This window comes from Pollicipes pollicipes, unplaced genomic scaffold (genome assembly GCF_011947565.3).
Source record: "Pollicipes pollicipes isolate AB1234 unplaced genomic scaffold, Ppol_2.1 Scaffold_6138;HRSCAF=7277_pilon_pilon_pilon, whole genome shotgun sequence".
Lineage (NCBI taxonomy): Eukaryota > Metazoa > Arthropoda > Thecostraca > Pollicipedomorpha > Pollicipedidae > Pollicipes > Pollicipes pollicipes.
This window is the reverse complement of record NW_023596818.1, coordinates 20,159,199-20,182,316: the sequence shown is the minus strand read 5'-3', so window position 1 is coordinate 20,182,316 and position 23,118 is coordinate 20,159,199. Positions and strand designations below refer to the sequence as shown.

At 54.6% G+C, this 23,118-nt stretch overlaps 1 protein-coding gene across 2 annotated transcripts in view; it reads right to left on the bottom strand.

Moving 5' to 3' along the window:
• The window catches only part of LOC119105747 (laminin subunit alpha-2), a gene marked incomplete at its 3' end in the record, with an annotated part of 71,143 nt that overhangs the window by 20,230 nt on the left and 27,795 nt on the right, over nucleotides 1–23,118 (bottom strand). For both annotated transcript variants that reach the window (XM_037229236.1, XM_037229237.1), the window contains 7 exon segments: nucleotides 951–1,134; nucleotides 2,284–2,390; nucleotides 18,559–18,739; nucleotides 19,181–19,287; nucleotides 20,417–20,625; nucleotides 21,618–21,835; nucleotides 22,213–22,438. In XM_037229236.1, coding sequence (XP_037085131.1) covers nucleotides 951–1,134; nucleotides 2,284–2,390; nucleotides 18,559–18,739; nucleotides 19,181–19,287; nucleotides 20,417–20,625; nucleotides 21,618–21,835; nucleotides 22,213–22,438 — 1,232 coding nt within the window.

The following is a 23,118-nucleotide window of genomic DNA, read 5'->3' as shown; positions in this document are numbered from 1 at the left end:
CTACACTGGCCACACTCTGTCCGACGGGGAGCACCGGGTCACACTACACTGGCCACATGCTGTCCGACAGGGGAGCACCGGGTCACACTACACTGGCCACACGCTGTCCGACAGGGAGCACCGGGTCACACTACACTGGCCACATGCTGTCCGACAGGGGGCACCGGGTCACACTACACTGGCCACACTGTCCGACGGGGAGCACCGGGTCACACTACACTGGCCACACTCTGTCCGACGGGGAGCACCGGGTCACACTACACTGGCCACACGCTGTCCAACAGGGGAGCACCGGGCCCACTACACTGGCCACATGCTGTCCGACAGGGGAGCACCGGGTCACACTACACTGGCCACACGCTGTCCGACAGGGAGCACCGGGTCACACCACACTGGCCACACGCTGTCCGACAGGGGAGCACCGGGTGACACTACACTGGCCACACGCTGTCCGACAGCGGGCACCGAGTCACACTACACTGGCCACACGCTGTCCGACAGCGGGCACCGAGTCACAATACACTGGCCACACGCTGTCCGACAGGGGGCACCGGGTCACACTACACTGGCCACACTCTGTCCGACGGGGAGCACCGGGTCACACTACACTGGCCACACGCTGTCCAACAGGGGAGCACCGGGTCACACTACACTGGCCACACGCTGTCCGACAGGGGAGCACCGGGTAACACTACACTGGCCACACGCTGTCCGACAGAGGGCACCGAGTCACGGTCTCCGCGTGGGCGGGCTGCCAGCATCACATCCTTGCTACAAGCTTCATAGCTTAACGAATCGAAAATACGCTTACCAGCTCGCAAACATTATGCTTCTTAACAAAATAACTTATCATGGCCGCAAACAATGAGGCCACAGATGCGTCTAGTGGATCAAGCGACCGCCCCACAATCACACGGTCAGTTTCTGTGGCACTACCGGACCGGACTGACCCTGACAGCCGGACTCTCCCATTCGGAAGTGTCCGGGTAGGCAGGCCGTGCAGCGCTCGCCGCCGACGCCCGGCTTGCAGCGACAGCGGCCGGTGACCGGGTCACAGGCGTCCCGCAGCGAGCCGGCCGGGTCGCAGTCACACGGGCGGCAGCCGGCGCCCGACTCCAGGCCGAAGAACCCATCCTGAGGTCACAGGGCAGAGGTCGCAGTCACACGGACGGCAGCCGGCGCCCGACTCCAGGCCGAAGGACCCATCCTGAGGTTACAGGGCAGAGGTCGCAGTCACACGGGCAGCAGCCGGCGCCCGACTCCAGGCCGAAGGACCCATCCTGAGGTCACAGGGCAGAGGTCGCAGTCACGCCGGCGTGTGCTACAGACGCCCGACTCCAGGTCGAAGACCCTAACGAGGTCACAGGCCGTAGGTCACGGTAACAATTACAAGGGTTGCAACCGGTGCCAGAGGGCACGCCAAAGAAGCCTTCTAATGTCACAGGGTAGGTCAGAGGTCACAGTCACACGCACTGTGCAGAGTTCACCGTCACAGAGCCAGGTCAAGTTGGGTTAGAGGTCATAATCACACGGCCTGCAGCCGGTGCCCGAATTCAAGCCGAAGAAACCCCCTGGGTCATAGGTCGCTGCCCTGCAGATTAGACCAGAGGTCGTTCGCTACGTGAGACATCTCCGGCCGCCGCGCGATTACAGACCCCCCTCCCCCCCAAAAAGAACTAACGTCAAAGATCACATCTTAGTCGCAGTGTTCATGAAGAGGTATGCTGGTAACCAGTCCAAGCCAATGAAACAAATATCGAGTAAATTTTGCTGTCGTTCCTGCAAGTGCAAGTGGTCACAAAACGACCAATAGCACACTAAGGAACGGCACACAACAATCTTTCAGCCGAGTCAAATAGGACGACAAAGAAGGTTTGGCCATGCAATTAAGTAATTGAGCTTCATAAAAAAACAAGCTGATGAAACTCGGTAACAGCTAACAGCCACCAGCCCTCCACAGCCCCTTAGCGTGCCAGCGCTAAGCTGCAATGTTGAGCTTCATTCGACACCAGCCGCGCCAAACTTCAGTATGCAACTAGCTCCAATGTCCTGTATAACACGAGCAGCGCGCCCCATGTGGCGTCGCTCGAGCCTGCGGACTCAGCCATGACGCCGGCTCTCCGGGCTTGGCTTCCGTGTACCAGCTGCAGGCCGGCCTGCGGTCGGAGCGCGACGCGCCGACCGTGTTTCCCCGCCTGGCACGGACCGGCCGTCCGTCCCTCCGGAGGACGAGGGGCGAGACCAGTCTACCTCCGCCTGCGGCGACTGCAGGCCGGGCCGTACCTGACAGCGGTCGCAGGACCGGCCGGTCACGCGGGGTCGGCAGGAGCAGGCGCCCGTGACCAGGTCGCATCTCTTCCCCTCAGCACCGACAGGGTGGCACTGACACACTGGAACAGAGAAGCCACATCACCAGGGAGCCGGTGCCAAACTGCGGTGGTGGTACAGGCCGCCCCACTGGAGCCGGCAATACAGGAGAACGCCAAAGACGCCCCCCCCCCCCCCATACGAATGCCACGTAGCATGAAAAATGGCGACGTTTGAGGGAACCAGGCCGCGTCCTTGATCCATTTGGTATTTTCCCAGGACTTTTATTTTTACGTTGCAATAATTCTGCAACGTTTTGGCGCCAGCGGGACCCAATCAATGAGTACGCAATAACGTCACTGGCATTGTGGCAGCGCTCTAGCCCACAGTGTTTCAGCCGAAGGCGAAGCGCAAAAAATCGCGAAGTTCAGTTGATCATGGTCTGCTGGGATCGTAAAACTATTTTTGGAATAATCACTTTTGCAATTCTACGACAAATAACATTTCAGGTTTGCAGAAGCATTCACTTTAAACGGCTATAGATTCTGGTGCGTTGGAAAATCTAAGTAAGCATGCCATAAGGCCGAAATATAAGAAAGAAAATCCCGTGAGGTGTACCAGTAAACACGCCTTTGAATATGGCAAAGCATTATGGAAGCAAAAACCATCCTATGAGACGTCAACGAGCAAAAGCGACGCAGTTTGTTACCTTATTATCAACAGACACAATAATCAATCGTCACTGACATAAAGTCCCCGAGTTTTGTCACTTGCAGCGGTCCGTGTCCGCGATCATATATGTGGCAGGCATCACCACACAGCAGAACAGACCATGGCTGGGCACCAACACATTTGACGAGTGAAACGCTTTACCCAGATGGCGAGCGCCAAATCTGCTGAAACGGATCACATGTTACCTACCTGGATTTGAGCCCCGAGCCCCTAACTAATGGGACCTGCCGGCCTTCATTAAAATACGTGACTTTATGATACAATTATGCGATTCGACGGATGTGCGAGCTGCAAAGCTATGAGATGTACGAGTTGTACACCATAACGTCAGGATCAAATTAAAATGTCTATGCCATGCAGAAGTATTTACTATGGGTTTCATTTACGTCGCCCATGTTGCAGGAGCATCTGCCTCCTTCGGCAACGACATCTGCCACCTCCGCCGGCACCAGCGGTGGTGCAGCCAGCCCAGCGCAGAGGGCAGGGCAGGGAAGGGGCGCGGCGGCGCAGCCAGTGGGCCAGCGGGCGCTGTATACACAATACGGCAGCTCGGGTCGCGCGCACCAGCTCCGGTGCCCCACGCGCCAGAGTGCGGACCACATTCCATGATTCATGCGCGCCGCTCGGGAGCAATCGGACACCACGCCGGCGGTGGGCGGAGCCATCGGACCGGCCCGGGCCGGCCCGGCGCTCCGCCACTGCCGCTCGTGGACGTCACGTGCTTCATGGAGCGGGTTATGGGCAGCTGGTGGCATGGAACCGGCGGGAGTGTGAGCCACAGCCGATGGACTCACTCTGGATTTTGATTTATTGATGACTTAAATGTAACCCACAATGTAAAACGAAAAACGCAGGCAAGATATGAATAACAAACAAACGTGGTACAAACGTATTCTCAATAAGTCGGTGCTACATGTGCGACTAGTGGGCGAGGAGGCTCGCTTCCATTCATTCCGCTCATTCATTCATCCATACGTTCATTCATTTATTCGTTAGTTTGTTTCCACATCTGCAGCTATACGAGCCCGTGAGGGTCTGGGACCAAATCATGCCACAGCTGACCCCTTCGCTGACTTAAACAGAGGCCAAACTTCTATCGACATTTGAAGTGAAAAGATTCAAATTTCATCGTATGCAGAACGAGGAAACATCGTTATCCTGAGAACGGTTTTACTGCTCATGCCAATGCACAGTTGCGGTCAAGTTGACAGCTGCGAAACCGGGTTTTGTGATCACTTCACTGACTGTGTCGTATGCTGTGAATATCACTCTGTGATTTGTTTGAGCGCTTTGAACTCAGGAATTTTCCACGGGGAGAAACTTCTTTTTTATCTACCTACCCATCATCACCAGGAGCAGGCAGTTATTGGGCTTCGATAACTAACTGCTCCCGTTATAACAATAATAACTAATTACGTCAACTGCAATGGTTATTGGCACGTCCCCCAGAGTGCCCAGAAGTACCCACCGCCGCCGCACACAGAACCTTATGTTCTGAGCCATACCAGCATTAGTAAACGAAACGTCTGCAGCACTCCTAGCTAAAAATGTGAAACCTGTTAAAGAAAAAATGAAGCGTAACCGAAGGCCACAACTAAGGCTGTCATGATATCATCTGATATTAAGAGATAATTGGAAGCAGCCAGTCTCAAAGATAACTGGCGGGCCGTAACTTCATTACCCAATTAGAAGAGTGTTGAGCAACGTCAGGTTAATTACTGCGAACTGTCAGGAGCAGACCAGCATCCAGGCCTTGTTGCTTCCACGCCGCCACCTCCACCACCTGCTCTCTAGAAGCAAGCTTGTTGCCAGGGTGTGGCAAAATAGCAGGTGGTGGCAGTAGCAACTTCTAACAGTAGATTTATTTACTTTGAACAGTTAACTCCGACCCGCCTCATCCGGTCAGGGCACTGCATCCAAGGCTCAGTTAGGCACAGGAGCCTGAGCTGAACCATAGCTGATGTTTCTTAGCCCACGACCTGCACCGGCGATGCGTGCGTGCGTGCGTGCGTGCGTGCGTGCGTGCCTGTGTATACACGCGTACGTTTACGTGTACGTGCACGTGTGCGTGTGCGTGTGTGCTGAGGGGCCGACACGCCGTGCGGCGGACACGCAGCGGGAGACAGCGAGCCTCCCTCACAGAGCGACGCAGGTGTGAAGGCACCGTTTACCGCGGCTAGGTCTGCAGACCAGTGTGCCGCGCTCTCTCTGCCTGCAAAGGTTTCCCGCCGACAACGGTGATGCCGTACACTCAACAGCAGCCGGCAGCCGCGCCGCGCCGCCCGGTGTAACCCTATCCCAGATCCGTCCATCGGCTGCAGTAAGGGGCAAGCGCGAGCCGCCCACTCTCCAAACAGCCCAGGATAACGCGACGAGCCGGGTCGTGTGACGGCGGCAGAGTTCAAAGCCGGCCACCGCTTGGGACGGCGTCTCGGTGTGCGCGCCGCTCACTCCGCAACGTTCGCTCTGCGGTCTGGGAGGCGGCACCTGCAGGCACGCGCTGCGCCGCCAGTACCGCCCGGGGATACACCCAAGGTCGATGCTGAGTCACCAGGTGTACGTGGGGAGAGGGCTGAGAAAGGTGGGTCAAACGTGTCCAGGAATGAGTTCAAGCTTGAGGAGCCTGCATGAACGTATTTTACGCACCACACGGGACTCCTGCATCCTCGCTTCTGGTGCACGCACTAGAGTATCGCCCACAGACTCCGAAGGACTAAACCACAAGCATGCCAGCTGCTAGCAACAGCCGGATTGAACCGTGAAGGAATACACACTCCACTGCGGACTCACACAAACACCGAGACCAAACAGATCGAGAACATCACATCGGAACTTCCACAATCACAGTTATATGCATCTGTTCTGACCTCGAGCCAGTCCCAAGCCCAAGTGCCACACAGGCGGGCACAGCGCTATCTCCGCGCCTCGTCGGCTCCGCTGGGCCGCCTGTCACAGGCCGGCGGCCGCGTGGGAGGGAGGGAGGGCTAGGGAGCCGGAGCGGCAGACGGTCGCCGTCGAGCCGAGGACGACGGTGCGGCCGAGAGACACGGCCAGGCGTGACCGAGACGCGCTCAGACGGAAACGGAACACCGCACCGGCGCCGGCGGGCAGACGGCCGCTATACTGGTGAGGTGCGAGTTCAGAGGGCCGGGCTGCGTCCATTCTCAAGGGGCTTTCGCTGAGGTCCGAACCTTCTGTGCGTTCTGAACAGCAGAAAGGTGGCTAGCTATGGCTAATAGCGAATTCTGCCCACAGCAGGATGCACATACATGCGTAATCCGATGATCTATAGAGGAAAGACTGTGCTTCAACCATGTCACGCACAAAAGGCAACTGTGCTCTTCATCTCAGAGGAGCGCCCTGCTGAGTCACGCCTGTGCGCTTCCCGTGCTTTCAACAAATCAATGAGGAATACAACTAAGCCAGCTATCTTCGCCATGCCCTCCAGTGCACCAGGAGCCGACTCCCCCCCCCCCCAACCTGACGAGATATGAATCAGCCGAGCGATCGCACCTCCAGCAGCCCGCCGTACTTGCACAAATTCGGCCGAGCCCGCGCCCAGATGTGTCCCAATTGCACCCGGAGTGGGAGGAGGAGGGGGGGGGGGGGGGCTGCGAGTGCGGGGCGTCAGCAGGCGGAAACTGCAGCCCACTCGTCCGCATCCGTCCGTCAACACGGCCGGTGCCAGCCGGGTCGGTCTCCCACCTCGGCGCCGGCCCGGCATCAGCCGACCGCTCCACACGGTCCGACGGTCGGCGGCCCGCTCCACACAGCGCTCCATAAGACAGTGCGGTCGGCGGTGGATGGCGCGTTGGGGCCGCCGGGTCACGGCAGGCCCGCGGCAGCCGACCAACTGGGCGCACGCGCAAACAGCGCACCAACAACTGCACCGACCACCCGTGCCCAGCTGAAAGGCTTGGTTAGATGGGCAGCCGTCAGCTTCGAAAGTCATGCATTCCCGGTCATGTGCATTATTCAGGGGTTGTTGCGGATCTGCTTGTTTGTGCGTGATCCCAACACTCGTTGAGACAAATCCGCAAGCAAGCAGACATGCTCCTCCAGATAACCCACGTAACAGCAACTCAGCAGATACGACAGCTCATATCTTCAATGGCCCAGTTATTTCACCAAGTAATATAAAACTTTGTGCCATGTCACCGCCAGCTCCCTATATCAGTGCCGTGCCGGCCGGCGTCAGTACCGGCTGTGTCGGATGCATCGGAGCCCAGAGGTCGATGCCGGAACTCGCAGTGACCAGACAAATGCTAACTGCACTGATCACATTAAACGCTGGGATCGACGTCAGCATCGCCAGCCGTTGCCCGTTTGACCGGGATGATCCTAGGCAGTTGCCGGTACGGCTAGTCGGCAACGGGGTCCCGTGTCATACTTCTGCCTAATTCCGTTCGAATGCGAAGTCCAATGCAGAATTACACCAGTATTCTTCAACTCAGACTTGATTCGAATCCCGAGTTTTTGACGTGCCTCGAAGTAAAATTGCATTCGATTCATGATACTCGAATCGCCTGAATCAACAATGGCTCAAATTTATTCAGCATCAGATCATAGTTACCTATCACGGAGGATTCAACGGATAGCAATGTCGATAGCTGATGACAGTGAAAGACAAAATGCATCATAATATGCCTTGGAATCAGTACTAGCTTAAATGGATTCTTACCGCTAGTGATAACACACAATTCAACCCAAAACGTGGAAATAAGGCTCGTGGAGACAACGGCACTGACTAGCGGGGAGGGGGGAGGGGCGATCCCCTAATGGGGAGACGGGATCACCTGGGACAACCAAACGCCGTCCAAAGGCGGCGCTTTCATGTAATGTATAGGTGTCTCTCTTGATAAATTAAAATGCAACAACGACAGAAGAAGCTTCTACAAGGTCTTTTAGAATGCTATTGGCCAAGAGGTTCCTGTTGGGTATGAAAAAGCGTTCATATGTGGACAAGAATGGGCTCAAATTGACAACACAAGCAAATTTGGCCGACAGCTGTTAGAGAAACCGCGGGATTCTCTCCAGAAGCAGGGACTCTCCCGCTCGCTGAAATATTGGCCATGTGCCTTCGTGGAGACAATATTGCAGCAAGCAAGGCATTTGAAAAAGTGGAATAGTCAAACCTCCTTTCACACGTGGTTACGCCATACTGTAAAGAAGTCATCAGAGAATGCTAATGGTGCGGATAATGCAAGGATGTTCTAAACCCTCTACCAGCGTAGCAATAGCCACACGACGAGAACATGTCGAACATGTTGAACATATGTCCCATGATAACTACATAGCGGAAAAATTTATTTGGTTTCGAGCCATGATAATTCGTATCATCACTCAGTCACTGTTTTCCTTAGTTAAATACCACAGTAGGAACCACTTTTGCTAATTCGCGTGTATTAGCAGTTTATATGAATTGCTGGTCGGAAGCACGTCTGATTGGAATCATGGATTGGTTTCAATTATATCGTGTCAGAACTGACTCCTTTCACGTGGAGTTCAATGAAGCAAAAGCCTATAGCCTTTCTAAAGACATCTTTCTACTCTGATCGCCACGCCCATTTAAAGCTCCTCCAAACGTTCACTCATGACAACTCGATACTCGCTGCTCCCGAGACAACCCGCCTTCATAAACGGAGACCAGGTGAAGGATGCAAAGGTGTAGGTTTGTATGTATTTGAAGTTAGCCATCTTAAAACCGGGAATTTTAGTTACGAATTCCTCAGCATACCATGGAAACTGGTCTTGGAAGATAAAAATCCCCATTTTTAACATCACTGCAAGCAAGTTTCACAAAAAAACACAGATACAATTCCTTCCATGAGATTCAGTCGCCTTGGCCACGCCGCGAGCCATCCATGACGACGACCCATCCGCCTCTGTCGGGTTGACGGGGACCAGCCGGCTGATCGGTGAGCCGCTGCAGGGCGCGGGCCGATCCCACCAGCCCTCCTCCCCAGGGACCGCCCGATCAACAGCTGGCATTGTATTCAAATGACACGAGCGTGCTCCACTTGGCCGACAGTCACTGAAGTCAGTACTGACACATGGCCGCGGACGGGGCAGACCCGGGCCGGGTCTGCAGGTCAGGAGCCGGACCCGACGACGGCTGCAGACCACGATTTTGTGTGTACAGACCACGGCCGGGGCAGAGCGTCCATCAAGCAGGCTCATCGCGTCGATGAGTAACCGGATGTTTGCAATAAGAGATAACGGCGAAAGCAGAGACTGGCCTAGATATACGGCTCGTTTCATAAACGGTACACAGGAGCGTCGTTGATGGAAGAGGAGGAGGGGGCAAACAACCGGAGCTTTTCGCGTCTCCGTAGCGGTAACAGTGGTCCTGCTCTTGCAATGCTAGGTGGCCACAGTGAGTCTGACCCTCCGAGGGTCAGTCGCCCCTGCCCCTGCCCATGTCCTCACGCGGTTCCCTGGTGACGGTGAACTGGATGAAGTCGTTTTACTACATCGTTTTAGTCTGGAGACGAACGACACCAGTGGTGTTTGAGAGAGGGATCGAAAGTAGCTGTAAACCGTCTTGCGCCTGCGCAAAACCTTTCTGTTGTTTGACGTTTGCACCAGACGGGTGTCTGTAGGCACGCTTACTCAGCGTATACGACTGCAAATACGACTGTGCACGCATATGTAGCACTGCACGTTAAAAATGCCAGATCTTATCGACTATGCACCAACGGACAGCAGGTAACAGAACAAGTAACAAGGCAACGTCGTGGTGTCGTTTGGTCGTAACGTGCCACGCTGTGTTCCTACCGATGAGGTATAGTAATAGAAGTATTCGTGGATGCACCGACAAGGCCCAAAATGCAAAAAAGTCATCGCTAGCGCGTAACCTTGGAATTGTAAGGAAAACAAGAAATATATTTCGAAGGAATGTTTTAGTTGAATGGCCTAAACCTTCCATACCCAGCGTCACTTGAGGGCTTTCATCACGCATCAGTTGGGGTGGTAATGCTTCCCTTTCACCAGACATCCAACTCTGCAGCTCCGGGTGGGTCCTCAACACGTGCCAGTTACGTGAGCCACAGCTGTCTCAACCGAGTCGACTACCGACATCGATTCGCAGCCGGCAGGCTTATCTGAACTTGCTCAGACATCTACCAAAGACACGTAACTTATCTGAACTCGCTCAGACGTCTACCAAGGACACATAACTCGGAACTAAGATCCTGAATTTGATTCGGACACAGCAAGTCCTTTGAAAAACAAAAAAAATAAAAACATGTACATTGCCCAAGTCTGCTAACGAGCGACAACAGTTCGGGCAAGCTCGGACGCAGCAGCAAGATGCCCCCGTGCAAACCTTCCTGTCGCTAACACGTCAGCTCCACGCCGGTGTCCGCAGGGACTGTCCATGTGTGCAGGCCCGCATCACTCGCCATCGACTACATGCCGCAGTTGGCTCCGCTGCAGTCTACTTCAGCCAGAGTGAAACAGCTGATGTGGTGTTGATATCTTATCACATTTTTAGAGGTGATGGTAATCTTGTACGTGACTTATTGCTAACTTGATTAACAAATGCTTACGAACCAATCCATTTACACCATGACCCATCAGCTTATCGCTGCTACCGGGATCGGCTCAATTATGTGTAGGTTCACAGATTACTCACAATATTTATATCCGAGCCAGTCTTTGTAGACGTCCTTGTAGCCAGGTTTGAGGTACTGTGACATGCCCGGCGCCGCCAGCGCCGCGGCGGTGACCAGTGCGCACCACAACATCTCGCCCCGTCACGACTGGCACAGCTCACTCAGTCACAGCTCACTTCCGCACCGGTACCGGCAGACCGCGCCCGTCACCCGCCTGCCGCGCCTGCAGAGCCAGGCTAGACGGCGTCCGTCGCCCACCCGCCGCCGCCTGCGCCTGCCGACCGGCCCACCGCCTCAGCGGCGCGGCGGCCGCCTCCCCGCCAGACGACCAATGGCTGGCCGAGATACCGCAGTGACCGCGTCTCACTCGCCATGGCAACGCTGTCACCAGGTGAGCTACGACAGCTCACCTGATAGGAGACAGGGGCTCGCGCTGAGTCCGAATCGTCGAAATTGCTTACCGGCGCTGAGAATGACAGGTTTAATACCATGTTCGTCATTTTACGACACCTGCAACAGCCATGACCATAAGAGTCCTAAAGGATGCTGACGGCATCGGTGCGATTTTAGTACCGTTTTTCTAGCCAGCCTCCCCGGTTTTTTCTTCGGGTGCTAGGAAATAAGTGCTGAAGTCTTTGTCGAATCATTGCAAAGCCTCCAGAGCACCTTCCCAGTTGCAGATAAGGGTTTCTGCTGATGTCAGTCATGTGCCTTCATTCCGAAAGACTATACTCCAGTTGAAAAACGTAATGCGATGTGTTAGCTTAAGTGATGTTTGCTTTTGGATCGGCGGCTTTCATTGGTGGCCTGCTCCTTCTCCCCCCCCCCCCCCTTCTCTCTCCCGCCAGTCCCGAATACGCTTATCACGCAGCCGCGCAGAGTGGTCAATGGTGTGTTTGTTCGTTTTGTTTGTATCCTTTCAGCTCACTGAATGCTCTTCTCCCTCCGACCTCTTCCGCGCAGGCATTCATTGAGCCCAAGACACGTATGCCAAATAGAAGGCGTTTGAAACGCATCTAACGACTTACTGAGAGAAACGATTGGTAGTTTAAAGGAAGATTAAAGGTACCGACAAACTGTAAACTGCATGTTTTATTCCTTGCGGAGGGTTCTGTTTTGCTTGTTGCATTGGTGCTTCTATAAACAACTCTGTTTTATTTATAGCAGCAATCTGATGGTATATTTCATCATTTACAAACGTCAAATAGCGTAAAAGATGTTGTCAGTCATTTAAACACACCTGCCACGGCAATAACATTTACAATCACAAGCTGGTCCAGCATAATGATGAACTCTGGAGTCGCAGCGTTTGATGATGTTGACGCGTCACGGGCATGTCACTCGGTTGGTGCTATCCCCACGTTATCAACCGTATGATTGGTGGCTTTAACCATTACGGTCAAGTTAAAGAGCTTTCGATGACTGTAATGTAGGCGAAATGCGTAAAAAAGTGCGAAAGAAACGTGACTTTCAATATGTGGGGAACGAATGTCAGTTTTGTCGTACACCTGCAAACAAATAGACTTCAAACAGGAATGCTTTCTTCAACCAGTCAGGCCATAGTTACTGCAGGAAGCTTCATACTGATGAGCGCGTTACTGGTAGGCGTTCACCATGTAAATGACTGCTTGCTATGCCACGCACATGGCACGCAAACTCCGCCAAATGTGAAATAATCTCACGCTGCCCGGGTCAGTTCTGGCACGCCCATGCCCGAGACACCATGGTCGTCATACTGGAGCTCCAGCGCCCATGCCCGAGACACCATGGTCGTCATACTGGAGCTCCAGCGCCCATGCCCGGGACACCATGATCGTCATACTGGAGCTCCAGCGCCCATGCCCGGGACACCATGGTCGTCATACTGGAGCTCCAGCGCCCATGTCTGGGATATCATAGCCGTGACACTGGCGCTCCGGCGCCCACGCCCTGGACGCCATAGCCGTGACACTGGCGCTCGGGCGCCCACGCCCTGGACGCCATAGCCGTGACACTGGCGCTCGGCCTGTGCCCTGGGCGGTATAGCCGCCGTGACACTGGCGAGCGACTCAGACCCGCAGTCGGGCCAGATAGGACAGAGTCAACAGCGGCCCACCGGATGACAGATAGCGCCGCCGTCTGGCAGATAAACCAACGCCGACGATGTGTCTGAAGGCCGCCGGGCGGCGCGTGCCGTGTGTTTGGGGTAAGTGGGGTGCGGCGGCACTTCAGTCTCGCCCTGATTCGACGCTTTTATGACGGAACAGATAGAGGATCAATGACTCCTTGCCGTGTCTAAACTAAGAATGAAAGAGCTTCGGGGAAAGAAAGCAATTAGTTGACGTTAGCGAGATCTCGCAATGTGTGGTAATTTTGATTTTGCTGAATCAACATTCGACAAAAACTAAGCCAGGTCAGATGCCAAGTTTTCCTAAAAATCAGGTTATTTCAGCTTTGCATGCCATGTCCACGAATTCGTGCCGCGTAGCAGCATGAAACCTTCATAGCTTTGTTCCTTGTTTAGTTCCAAGCATATCGATACATATTGATGTGTATTTTGAGAGTACCTTGATGATGTATAGCCATGCTAATGTAACAATATCGTTCCCACTGTCCGCGGTCGGCAGATTCGTTGGCTCGTCGCCCACCGCCCGCGCTGGCCGCGGGTCGCCGTGCACTATTCTCACCAAAAACAACGCTTCTCAGAGAGCAAACATGCTAGAGACATGTTATTTGCGTAGAAACACACACAACGAATGTTCCCAGAGGCTGCTGAAGATTTGGGCGCGATACACAACATACCGGTGAGATGTCATCTGCGGTGGTACAGGTGGGGGAAGGGGGAGAGCAGACAGCACATGCCCCCTGACGTCCCGAGGGTCCCTTCTTTCCTCGAGACCATCGTCCAAAAGCCAATTGGAGGGCCCGAAGGATCCGGCCCGCCTGACTGGGCGTTGCAATGTGAATCGGAGGGTCTCTTGCACCGACCGGGGGTCTGTTGGGACGGTAAGGGTCTCTAAGTCGGTCAGAAACCACAAAAACCAATGGGCGGTCTGGGCCATGGGCCCATTTTCCAAACAGATGCAGGGCCGGGACCTGCGATTGTCTGAATGCTCGTTGTATTGGTCGAGACCTCTGGCACAATGGGGGCCCGGTGTCGGCCAGAGCCTTACAGTGCCTACCAGGACTCCATGTCACCAAAAGGCTTTGAACTGGCCGGGGGCACATTCGCTAAATGGGGCAGCGGATTGGCCCCGAATATCGGAGGGCCCTTTCGTGGGTTATGGTCCTCTGATAATTAAAGTGGACGTAAGAGGGGATAACGCGAGGCCACACAATCAGACGATGGAAGGGCCCTGTGCAGTCAGGGACAGTCCCGAACCAGGGCTAATCGCCCTGTTTCTGCCAGGGGCCTGTCAGCCAAACTGGATCCCTGTGCCAATACTATTAGACCCTCTGTGCCGGTAGAGGATCATCATGCACCAGTCAGTGCCCCAGGCCAATCGGGGACCGACTGCTCCGGTTAATAAGTCTCCCGCACAAGGGAGGGGACCAATGCATGATATTTTACCCTGAGAGCCTCCGGATCAGTGATCCTCGATTCCCATGTCCTCAAATTATCAGCCGGTGGGTTTTACAGGCTGGCACGGAGCGGTTCTTTGGTCCCTGACCGGGAAAGGTAATGTGCCCCCTAATGTTCCTCCTATTGGCCCTCAGCCCCGGAAACGTGCTCCTTTTGTGTCAATAAGAGTGTATCAAAACAAAGCAAATATTTGCACGAACCTGGCCAACGCACGTTTTCTTGAGGAAGAATATCATTTTTTAGAAAATAGAATTAAAAAATCATATACACCAGTTCTGAGCACGCGCGCTGGCAATTCAAGAACGAAACGTGGATGCTCGGCGTTGCAGTCTCCATCGAGCCGAGCACCGCTGGCTGGCACAGTTGTTTCTAGGCGGCGGCGGCGGCGGCGAGCGGCGGCGGCGAAAATGACCGAGCGTCGAAAAATGGGGCCTCCCGGAGTCATTGTTTCTCCTTTTAAAGCTATTCGCACCGTTCAAGGTTAAGATTGGTACGTACATTCCAAGACTGCAATCCTGAGGTTAATCCAGATAATACTGATAAACCTCAAACTAATAATCCTTACAATGATGATCATGGTTAACCTGAATGGAGTAGCAGTTACGGCAATATGAATTCAGTATAGTTCATCTCGGCGCCACATCAAGGATTCTGGGTGCCATAAATGAAACCGTTTCAGGCATCAATATGAAAATTTAACCAGTAAAATCTACGACTCGGTACTCTCCAAACTAGCGCATCGCTTTTATGAAGGGTTCAGAAACACTACACTCCCCGGTGCATCGAAGCCTTTTGACCGCCGCCTGTTAGCTGCGGGGCCAACACCGTGGGAGCCCGTGAAGACTGCAATGCCGGGTGTTAAGGTTTTTACCCTTAAAGACCGCAAGCGCATACGCTGAAAGCTGTGTTACATATCTTCATTATTAAATACACTGCAGCACATTCGATATCTCTGTAGGACGTCCTAAAATTCCGACAAAGCGCCTGACTTCTATCGGCTTATGAAAAAGCCGAATGAACTATCATGAACTGAAAAGCACTGACAGTTTATTCAATGCTGCTTTTAATGCCTTGTTTGGTCGTGTTTTTCTTCTGGAAGCACCAGCACCCATTTTAGATCAAATTACGTATTCTATGTATCCAACGGTGTAATGTTGTAGAAGCATATCTTAGTGGAACGATAATTAAAAACCTTAGAATTGCACGTTAAATAAATAAATGAGTTATTTGTGTTGGTATCTTAGACATGGACAGCGTTACATCAGCTGACGATGCAGAAGGTGGCGGTGGCATCACCGGGAAATTAGGACTTTTATTTTGTGCGGATGAAATCGTTTCAAGAAAAGTGCGACCATTTTTGGACTTCTACCACTTTGACCTTGTTTCTGGAACTATCTCAATTTGCATTGGAGAAAACGTACCATACCTTTACTTGGAGACATCGTTCTTCTCGTATGCACCAAGTAACATGGAGTAGTTAGCGGTTTACAAAAGTCTTGGCAGTCATCAATCAAAGCACTATCAATCAATCATCAATCAAAGCACTATCTGACCGATGATACGAGTAAGGCGACCGCGCGATGGCCAATCCGTCGGCAAACTGACCGCATCCTGTCTGACGGCGGTGGGTTTTTTCGCCCACAATACCACCTCGCGGAAGCGCCTATCGCAGCTGTACAAAAGCTGGACGTGTCTAGCATTAATCGAGGCTACCGATCTCTACCTGTTGGTGCATTTCATGGACCAATAGTCATGGCCCAGCACTTGACAGTTTGCGCTCATGCTAACTTGTCCTTGCATTTATTTTTTTTATTACTAACGTCTAGATGTGCGAACGACGTCCTGGAATTGTGTGAGCGACGTCCCGGAACTGTGTGAACGCCATCCCGGAATTGTGTGAATGACGTCCCATAATTATTGAACGACGTCCCGGAACTGTGTGAACGACATTCCAGAATTGTGTGAACAATATCCCAGAATAGTATGAACGACGTCCCGGCATTGCGTGAATGACGTCCCGGAACTGTGCGAACGACGTCCTGGAATTGTGTGAACGACGTCCTGGAACTGTTAACGACGTCCCGAATATCCTGGACGTCACGACATAGGCTGAATATCACACCAACTGGAATCTCCAGCCGGTGAGCAAGCGAGCTCGCACGAATGCGGCGACCACTGACACACGCCGAGAGCGGTGCAGCTGAAGGCAGAGCGCACACCAGGTGCTCTCCTGGCGCGGCCCCGGACGCTGACGTCACAGGTGCGGCATCTGCAGGGCGGGGACGCCGAGCAGAGCCACGGTTCCCACTCGGGCGCGCATTGTGTGCGGAGTGCGCGAGGACGGCCCCATTGTATGGAACTGGGCTGCGACTGCAGGCAAACAGAGCCATTAATTCGGCGGCGTTTCCCAGTGCACCGCCCCGGCAGCGGCAGCGGCCATAACGCCCCGGCGTCGGTGACCACGGCGCACAGCGTTCGTGGGCGGTAACACGGTATCGCATGTAACCTTTCGGGCGATCCTTTCGGGGCATGACATGGGTTTAACAGGATACATGCATTTGTTTGCATGTCACAAGTGGAACGCCCGAAACAGTCGTCATTCCAATATTATGACTTCAAAATGTAAACAACATAAAATATGATAGCTTGACAGAGGAACACCCATGAAAGCCAATGACTGTGCACAATGGCATACTGCACACGCGAGGGCAAGGTTCCAACTGCGCAGTGTAGTGGTCCTTTGTGGTCCTTATGGTTTATGGGATAATGGTTTTATAGTTTTTTGTGGCATGGTATGGTTTATGGGTTTTACGGTTTATAGGTTTTATGGTCTATGATTTTTAGCTGTAGAATCCAACAACATATTCCCTTCGGAGATCCAGAAGCAGCACGCTGTCGAAAGTTTATCGTCACATACGGTGCGCTCAAACAAAAATGGTGCCCCCCAATCCTCAATTATTGAGGATGACTGTGTTTTCAATTGTTATCACGTTTCCTGAATGTTTTCTATGTATGCATGAAAGCTTCTTGTTTGCGTTATGCCAACATGAACAGCATTGTATTATGCATCCTGCATGCTTATTGTAATTCCCAATTGTTTCGACGAAATGCATAGCATCTGTTACCGTTCACTAAAATATCATGTTTTAATCCGCTGGCATGGGTTGAAGTGTATTGGCATTAATTCAGCCATTCCCGGCTGGCTCTCTATATGCTAATTTTGTCTAGGGGTCGATTCGGCTCCCTTTTTTATTTCGGAATGTATTATAGTAAAGACTTTGGAGTGAGAACAACTGGTCTCTTGTGACCTGATTTACCCTGACTACTTAAAATAAAAATTTGTCATGAGCTTAATTAAGGGAACTAACAAGGGAGGCGATATCAAACAAAGTGAAGGTAGTATGCATTGAAATATACATTCAAAAGTGGACAGGTTCAAGCTGATCCATATTATTAAAAGGCAATGAGGATGGAGACACAATACCACTCCTGCAATACACGATCGGATGAAGCTCGTCACGCATACCTCCGACCTCACAAGGCCGCAACTCGCAAGTTCTTTTACACGGGACAGGTCATGTTTGTCGTTTTTCCAAACCCCCGAACGTTTCTCATATGGAACATGTGGACCTGATTTCGTTGTTTGTTAAGTTGCGTTGTACTTCCCCTGTCGTGCATTCTGAGCGCACCTACATTTAGCCCGGCACTGGCCGAGGTATGTAGCCATCCGGGAGTAGTTGGCAGTGGGCTATAGTTCCTCTCAGTCTGAAGAAGTAATGGACTGATTTCGAAAGCTAAAAGGGCAATCAACAGCCACTGACCTTCAAACAAAACACGTTGTTTTTATGGTGCGACCGAGGCTGCCTACGGCATCAGAGGTGGATTCGTCTGAATTATCTTGAGCAGTTTGCGATTGGAAACAATTTGTGTTTGAAGAGCCGGGTGAAGTGTCAATAGATGGGGTCGTATTATGACGATGACTGACCAGGCTGCACGAGTCAGTTCCACAGGCGGAGCTGGCCTGAGGACGCAATGAACCTCCAAAGTGGGAGAAGGCTTCACAGGGGAGGCTGGTGTAGGCGCCACGCGACCAGTCACAGTCGACGTGCCCTTAAACTCCAGACCACCGCCGCGACACCGGCGCTGCGCGACCAGTCAAGTCGACGTGCCCTTAAACTCCAGACCACCGCCGCGACACCGGCGCTGCGCGACCAGTCAAGTCGACGTGCCCCTACACTCCAGACCACCGCCGCGACACCAGCGCTGCGCGACCAGTCAAGTCGACGTGCCCCTACACTCCAGACCACCGCCGCGACACCAGCCAGAGCGCCGCCGACTCACCTCTGCAGCCGCCCTCGGCGCCGAAGCCGAAGTGGTCCGGCAGGCAGCGGCTGCAGTTGGTGCCCTCCACGCCGGCGCGGCACTGACACTGACCCGAGCCCGGGTCACACAGCGGGCCCAGGCTGCCGGCCAGGTCGCAGAAACACTCCAGGCAGTCGGCCTCGATGTTGCCACCCGGGTTCTGCGAGCAGCGCGCACTGGTAACAGCCGAGCAGCTTAGGAAGAAATAAAGGATGGTATATGCACGCAAGCACTCGTGAAACTCGTGTTGGCTTAGCATGCTTGAATACAAAAGCGTAAACAATCTGCGCTCGATGTTTCCTGGCAACGTTAGAGTAAAATTGTTCTTGATCAAAGCATGAACATTTTTCAGCGCAGAATGCAATCTGCGCTGAACCAGCCCCAGCACAGCCCCAGCTCATGCCATGACCGAGTAAGATCAGACCGCTCAAAAACGACGCATAACGATCGCCAGCAAACGTACAAGTATACTCCCTGAGACATTCATTGAAAGCAGGGATACGTTTCCAATGCCATTAATAATCAAAACAAGATCAATTGGCACCTGACTGATCGAACGGAGCGCTACCTAGATCCGAGCCGGGACGGCGAGGCCACTGACCTGACAGCGGTCACATTTCTCGCCGATGAAGCGCTCCTTGCAGGGACACTGGCCTGTCACGTGGTCACAGACGGGACTGGTCGAGCCGAACATGCCGCACTCACACGCTGCAAGCACGGCAGAGCGCGGGGTGAAGAGACTGGCGAGAACACTGTGGCAGAACATGCACTCACACGCTGCAAGCACGGCAGAGCGCGGGGTGAAGAGACTGGCGAGAACACTGTGTTCGACGGCACCTCACTCAGATTCAGTTCAGTAAAAAACGGCCATTGAACATTTTCTAGATACTTTTGGTGCTAGGCATAGGTCAAAAGTATCCTGCTTCCACGCAATATTAGTGTCGAGGTTTGGTAGTAATTAAAAAAGCCGAATCTGGTAGACGTAAAGCAAGCGACGCCAAAGTCCGGCACTTCATCGGTCTAAATTAGTACTTACTTTCCCACATACGATTAGGTGTGCAACCGCTAATGCAGCTGGTAACTTGGGCAGAAAACTGCTTGCATGTGCGCTAATCATTCGAGGAGGGTTGGGTATCCACTTGGCTTCACTGAACGCTGCTAATGGCGCGAATTTCTTTACGAGACACTGAGACCAGCACTCTTCTGGTACCGCCGTTCAAATCAGCACTCTGAGCGGCACTCGGAGGAGCTATCGGGTGGCACTTCGAGGAGCATTCTGGAGGTCTTCGGGTGACACTCTGAGCGGCACTCTGAGCGGCACTCGGAGTGGCACTCGAAGTGGCACTCGAAGTGGCACTCTGACGCGGCACTCTGAGCGGCACTCGGAGGAGCTATCGGATGGCACTTCGAGCAGCATTATGGAGGTCTTCGGGTGACACTCTGAGCGGCACTCTGAGCGGCACTCGGAGTGGCACTCGGAGCGGCACTCGAAGTGGCACTGGGAGTGGCAATCTGAGCGGCACTCAGAGGGGCACTTGGAGGGACACTCGGGCAGCACTTCGGGTGACACTCTGAGCGGCACTCTGAGCGGCACTCGGAGTGGCATTCGAAGTGACACTCTGAGCGGCACTCTGAGCGGCACTCGAAGTGGCACTCGGAGTGGCACTCTGAGCGACACTCTGAGGGGCACTCGGAGTGGCACTCGGGCAGCACTTTGGGTGGCGCTTTGAGCGGCACTCTGAGCGGCACTCGAAGTGGCACTCGGAGCGGCGCTCGGAGCGGCACTCGCAGTGGCACCCTGAGCGGCAATCGGGACGGCACTCGGAGCGACACTCACGGCGGCACTGCTGGGCGGCGGCGTCGCCGAAGAAGCCGTCCTCGCAGACGTCGCAGTGCCAGCCGGCGGTGTGGCCGCGGCAGGCCAGACACTCGCCGGTGAGCGGGTCGCACGCGGCCGGGTCCGAAGGGTCGACGTTACCGCCGCACTGGCAGGGCCGGCAGCCGCCGCCAGGGGCCAGCGGCGAGCCGTAGTGGCCCGCTCCGCACCTGGTGCACGTCCTAGGTCAGCGGCAGCGCGGCGCTCCGGCCATAGTATATCACAGCGACGCATGAAGGCTGGCGCACGGATAGCGAACTTAAGGCTCATGAAACTGCTGGTCAGAATCCAACAAGTAGGACTGGTGTCACCTGCTTTCAGCCCTAAACAGCAGACAGCAGGAGACCCTAATGTTTCAGCTGGGGACATCAGCAGATAAGCTGGCGTTTCGTAAGACAGCGGAAGAAAATGACAACAGAACAGGGTGACCGGCCAGACGTCTCGCTGTTCGCAGAAGTATCCTCGTGGCCTGGCGGACATCAGAGGGGAGGCCGGGGCTGGGAAGGGGGAGACCGGCTGGACACCTCACCGTTCACAGTGATCTTCATTGAGGTCCGGAGGAGAGCAGAGGGGAGGACGGGGAGGGAGGACTGGCTGAACGTCTCACCGTTCACAGTGGCTGCTATCATGACCTGTAGGACATCAGAGGGGAGAACGGGGGGGGGGGGACTGGCTGGACGTCTCACCGTTCACAGTGGCTGCTATCATGACCTGTAGGATAGCAGAGGGGAGAAGGGGGGGGGGACTGGCTGGACGTCTCACCGTTCACAGTGGCTGCTATCATGACCTGTAGGACATCAGAGGGGAGAACGGGGGGGGGGACTGGCTGGAACGTCTCACCGTTCACAGTGGCTGCTATCATGACCTGTAGGACATCAGAGGGGAGAACGGGGGGGGGGGGGACTGGCTGGACGTCTCGCCGTTCACAGTGGCTGCTATCATGACCTGTAGGACATCAGAGGGGAGAACGGGGGGGGGGGGACTGGCTGGACGTCTCACCGTTCACAGTGGTCTCCATCGTGATCCCGGTGGACAGCAGAGGGGAAGACGGGGGGGGGGAGACCAGCTGGACGCCTCACCGTTCACAGTGGTCGCCATCGTGGCCCGGTGGACAGCAGAGATGGGGGGGGGGAGGGGAACGGGGACCGGTTGGACGCCTCACCGTTCACAGTGGTCGCCATCGTGGCCCGGTGGACAGCTGGTACAGACGTAGTCCTCGCCGCCGGGCGTCGCCTCGCAGCTGGGCGTGAAGTCGACGCCGACCAGCTCGGTCGGACAGGCGCACGGTCGGCAGGCGTCCGGTGTGCCGCGGCGAGCGTTACCATAGTAACCGGGCGCGCACAGTTCGCAGCTGTCGCCCATCGTGTTATGAAGGCACGCCTGAGGCAGAGACGCAGTGCGGCTGTAACGTGGAGCTGAAGCATCTGTGGCGGTGTGAGGACGCTGTCCTGGGCGAAGTGTCGGGCTGGCGTACGTGCATATGAAGTCATGGACCCATTCTACAGTTAAAGGAGTCGGTTTCTCGTTGTTTCGCTGTGACGCTTGCGGGGACATCGTTCATTTTGGCTTTAAAGCCTACACCGATTTCGGTTAGATATCGCACAAATGGCACGATTATAGTGGAAAGATACAGAAGATCGCCGAAGCTCGTAACCGGCCCATTATCACACAGCACAAATATCTGATATCGCACAGGCCCGGGTCAGCTCCGGCCGCGGGGCGCGACAGGACCTGCCGGAGCCGGCGCGCCCACTCACCCCGCACTGTCCGCTGAAGGGGTCGCAGCTCTCCGCGTGGCTGTTGCAGTCGCAGGGCACGCACTCGCCGCGGAACAGGGTGCCGTTGCGCCGGCGGTAGCCGAAATCGCAGCGCTCGCACGAGTAGCCAGCGTACCCGGGCGGACACTGGCACTGCTCCACGGCCGTGGTGCGCTCCGAGCTCACGGAGCTCTCCGAGGCGATCTTCAGCACGAAGTCGTGCAGCCTGGTGGCGGCAGCGCCCCGGTGGACGGAGGTGAGAGAACACGCGGGTCGCGGCGCTCTCGAACGCGAGAACCCGAACGGCGGGGAGGCATGGTGGTAATTCGTGCAGATCAGTGTGGGGGGGGGGGAGGAGGCGAATGCGAGCACCTTGCTTGTGGGGTCATATCTAGTGCGATCACTCATGTAATGTTACCTACGATGGCCGGTTGTACGCCAAACACTGGACAAACACATCTGTTCAGTGGTGCATACAAGTGGCACGTGGGGAGTTGGATGCAAACACTCTTACATGCAGACGCAAGTGCGCATAACGCAAAACTGGCGCGCGCTCACGGGCGCTCTGTAAGTCGTCCATCCGGCCAATGCCAGAGCTCGTGCCTCGCATCGTATCGTCTTGAAATGCGGGCACACAGAGTAGCTGTGACGCAATACCGCGCGAGCACAACGTTCCCATCACCACAGATCCTTTAAATTTCCTTGTAAGAGGCATCAGCAGTTTTTTATGCAATGCAGCCATCACTGCACTCTAAGCCCCAATCCGGCCGCCCTCAATCTTTGGTTACTCACCCGTTCCTCTCGAGCTAGTCGCCCACCCGCCCTCGACCTGGTCACTCACCCCCACCCGCCCCCGGTCTGATCAATCACCCGCCCTCGATCTGGTCACTCACCCTCACCCGCCCT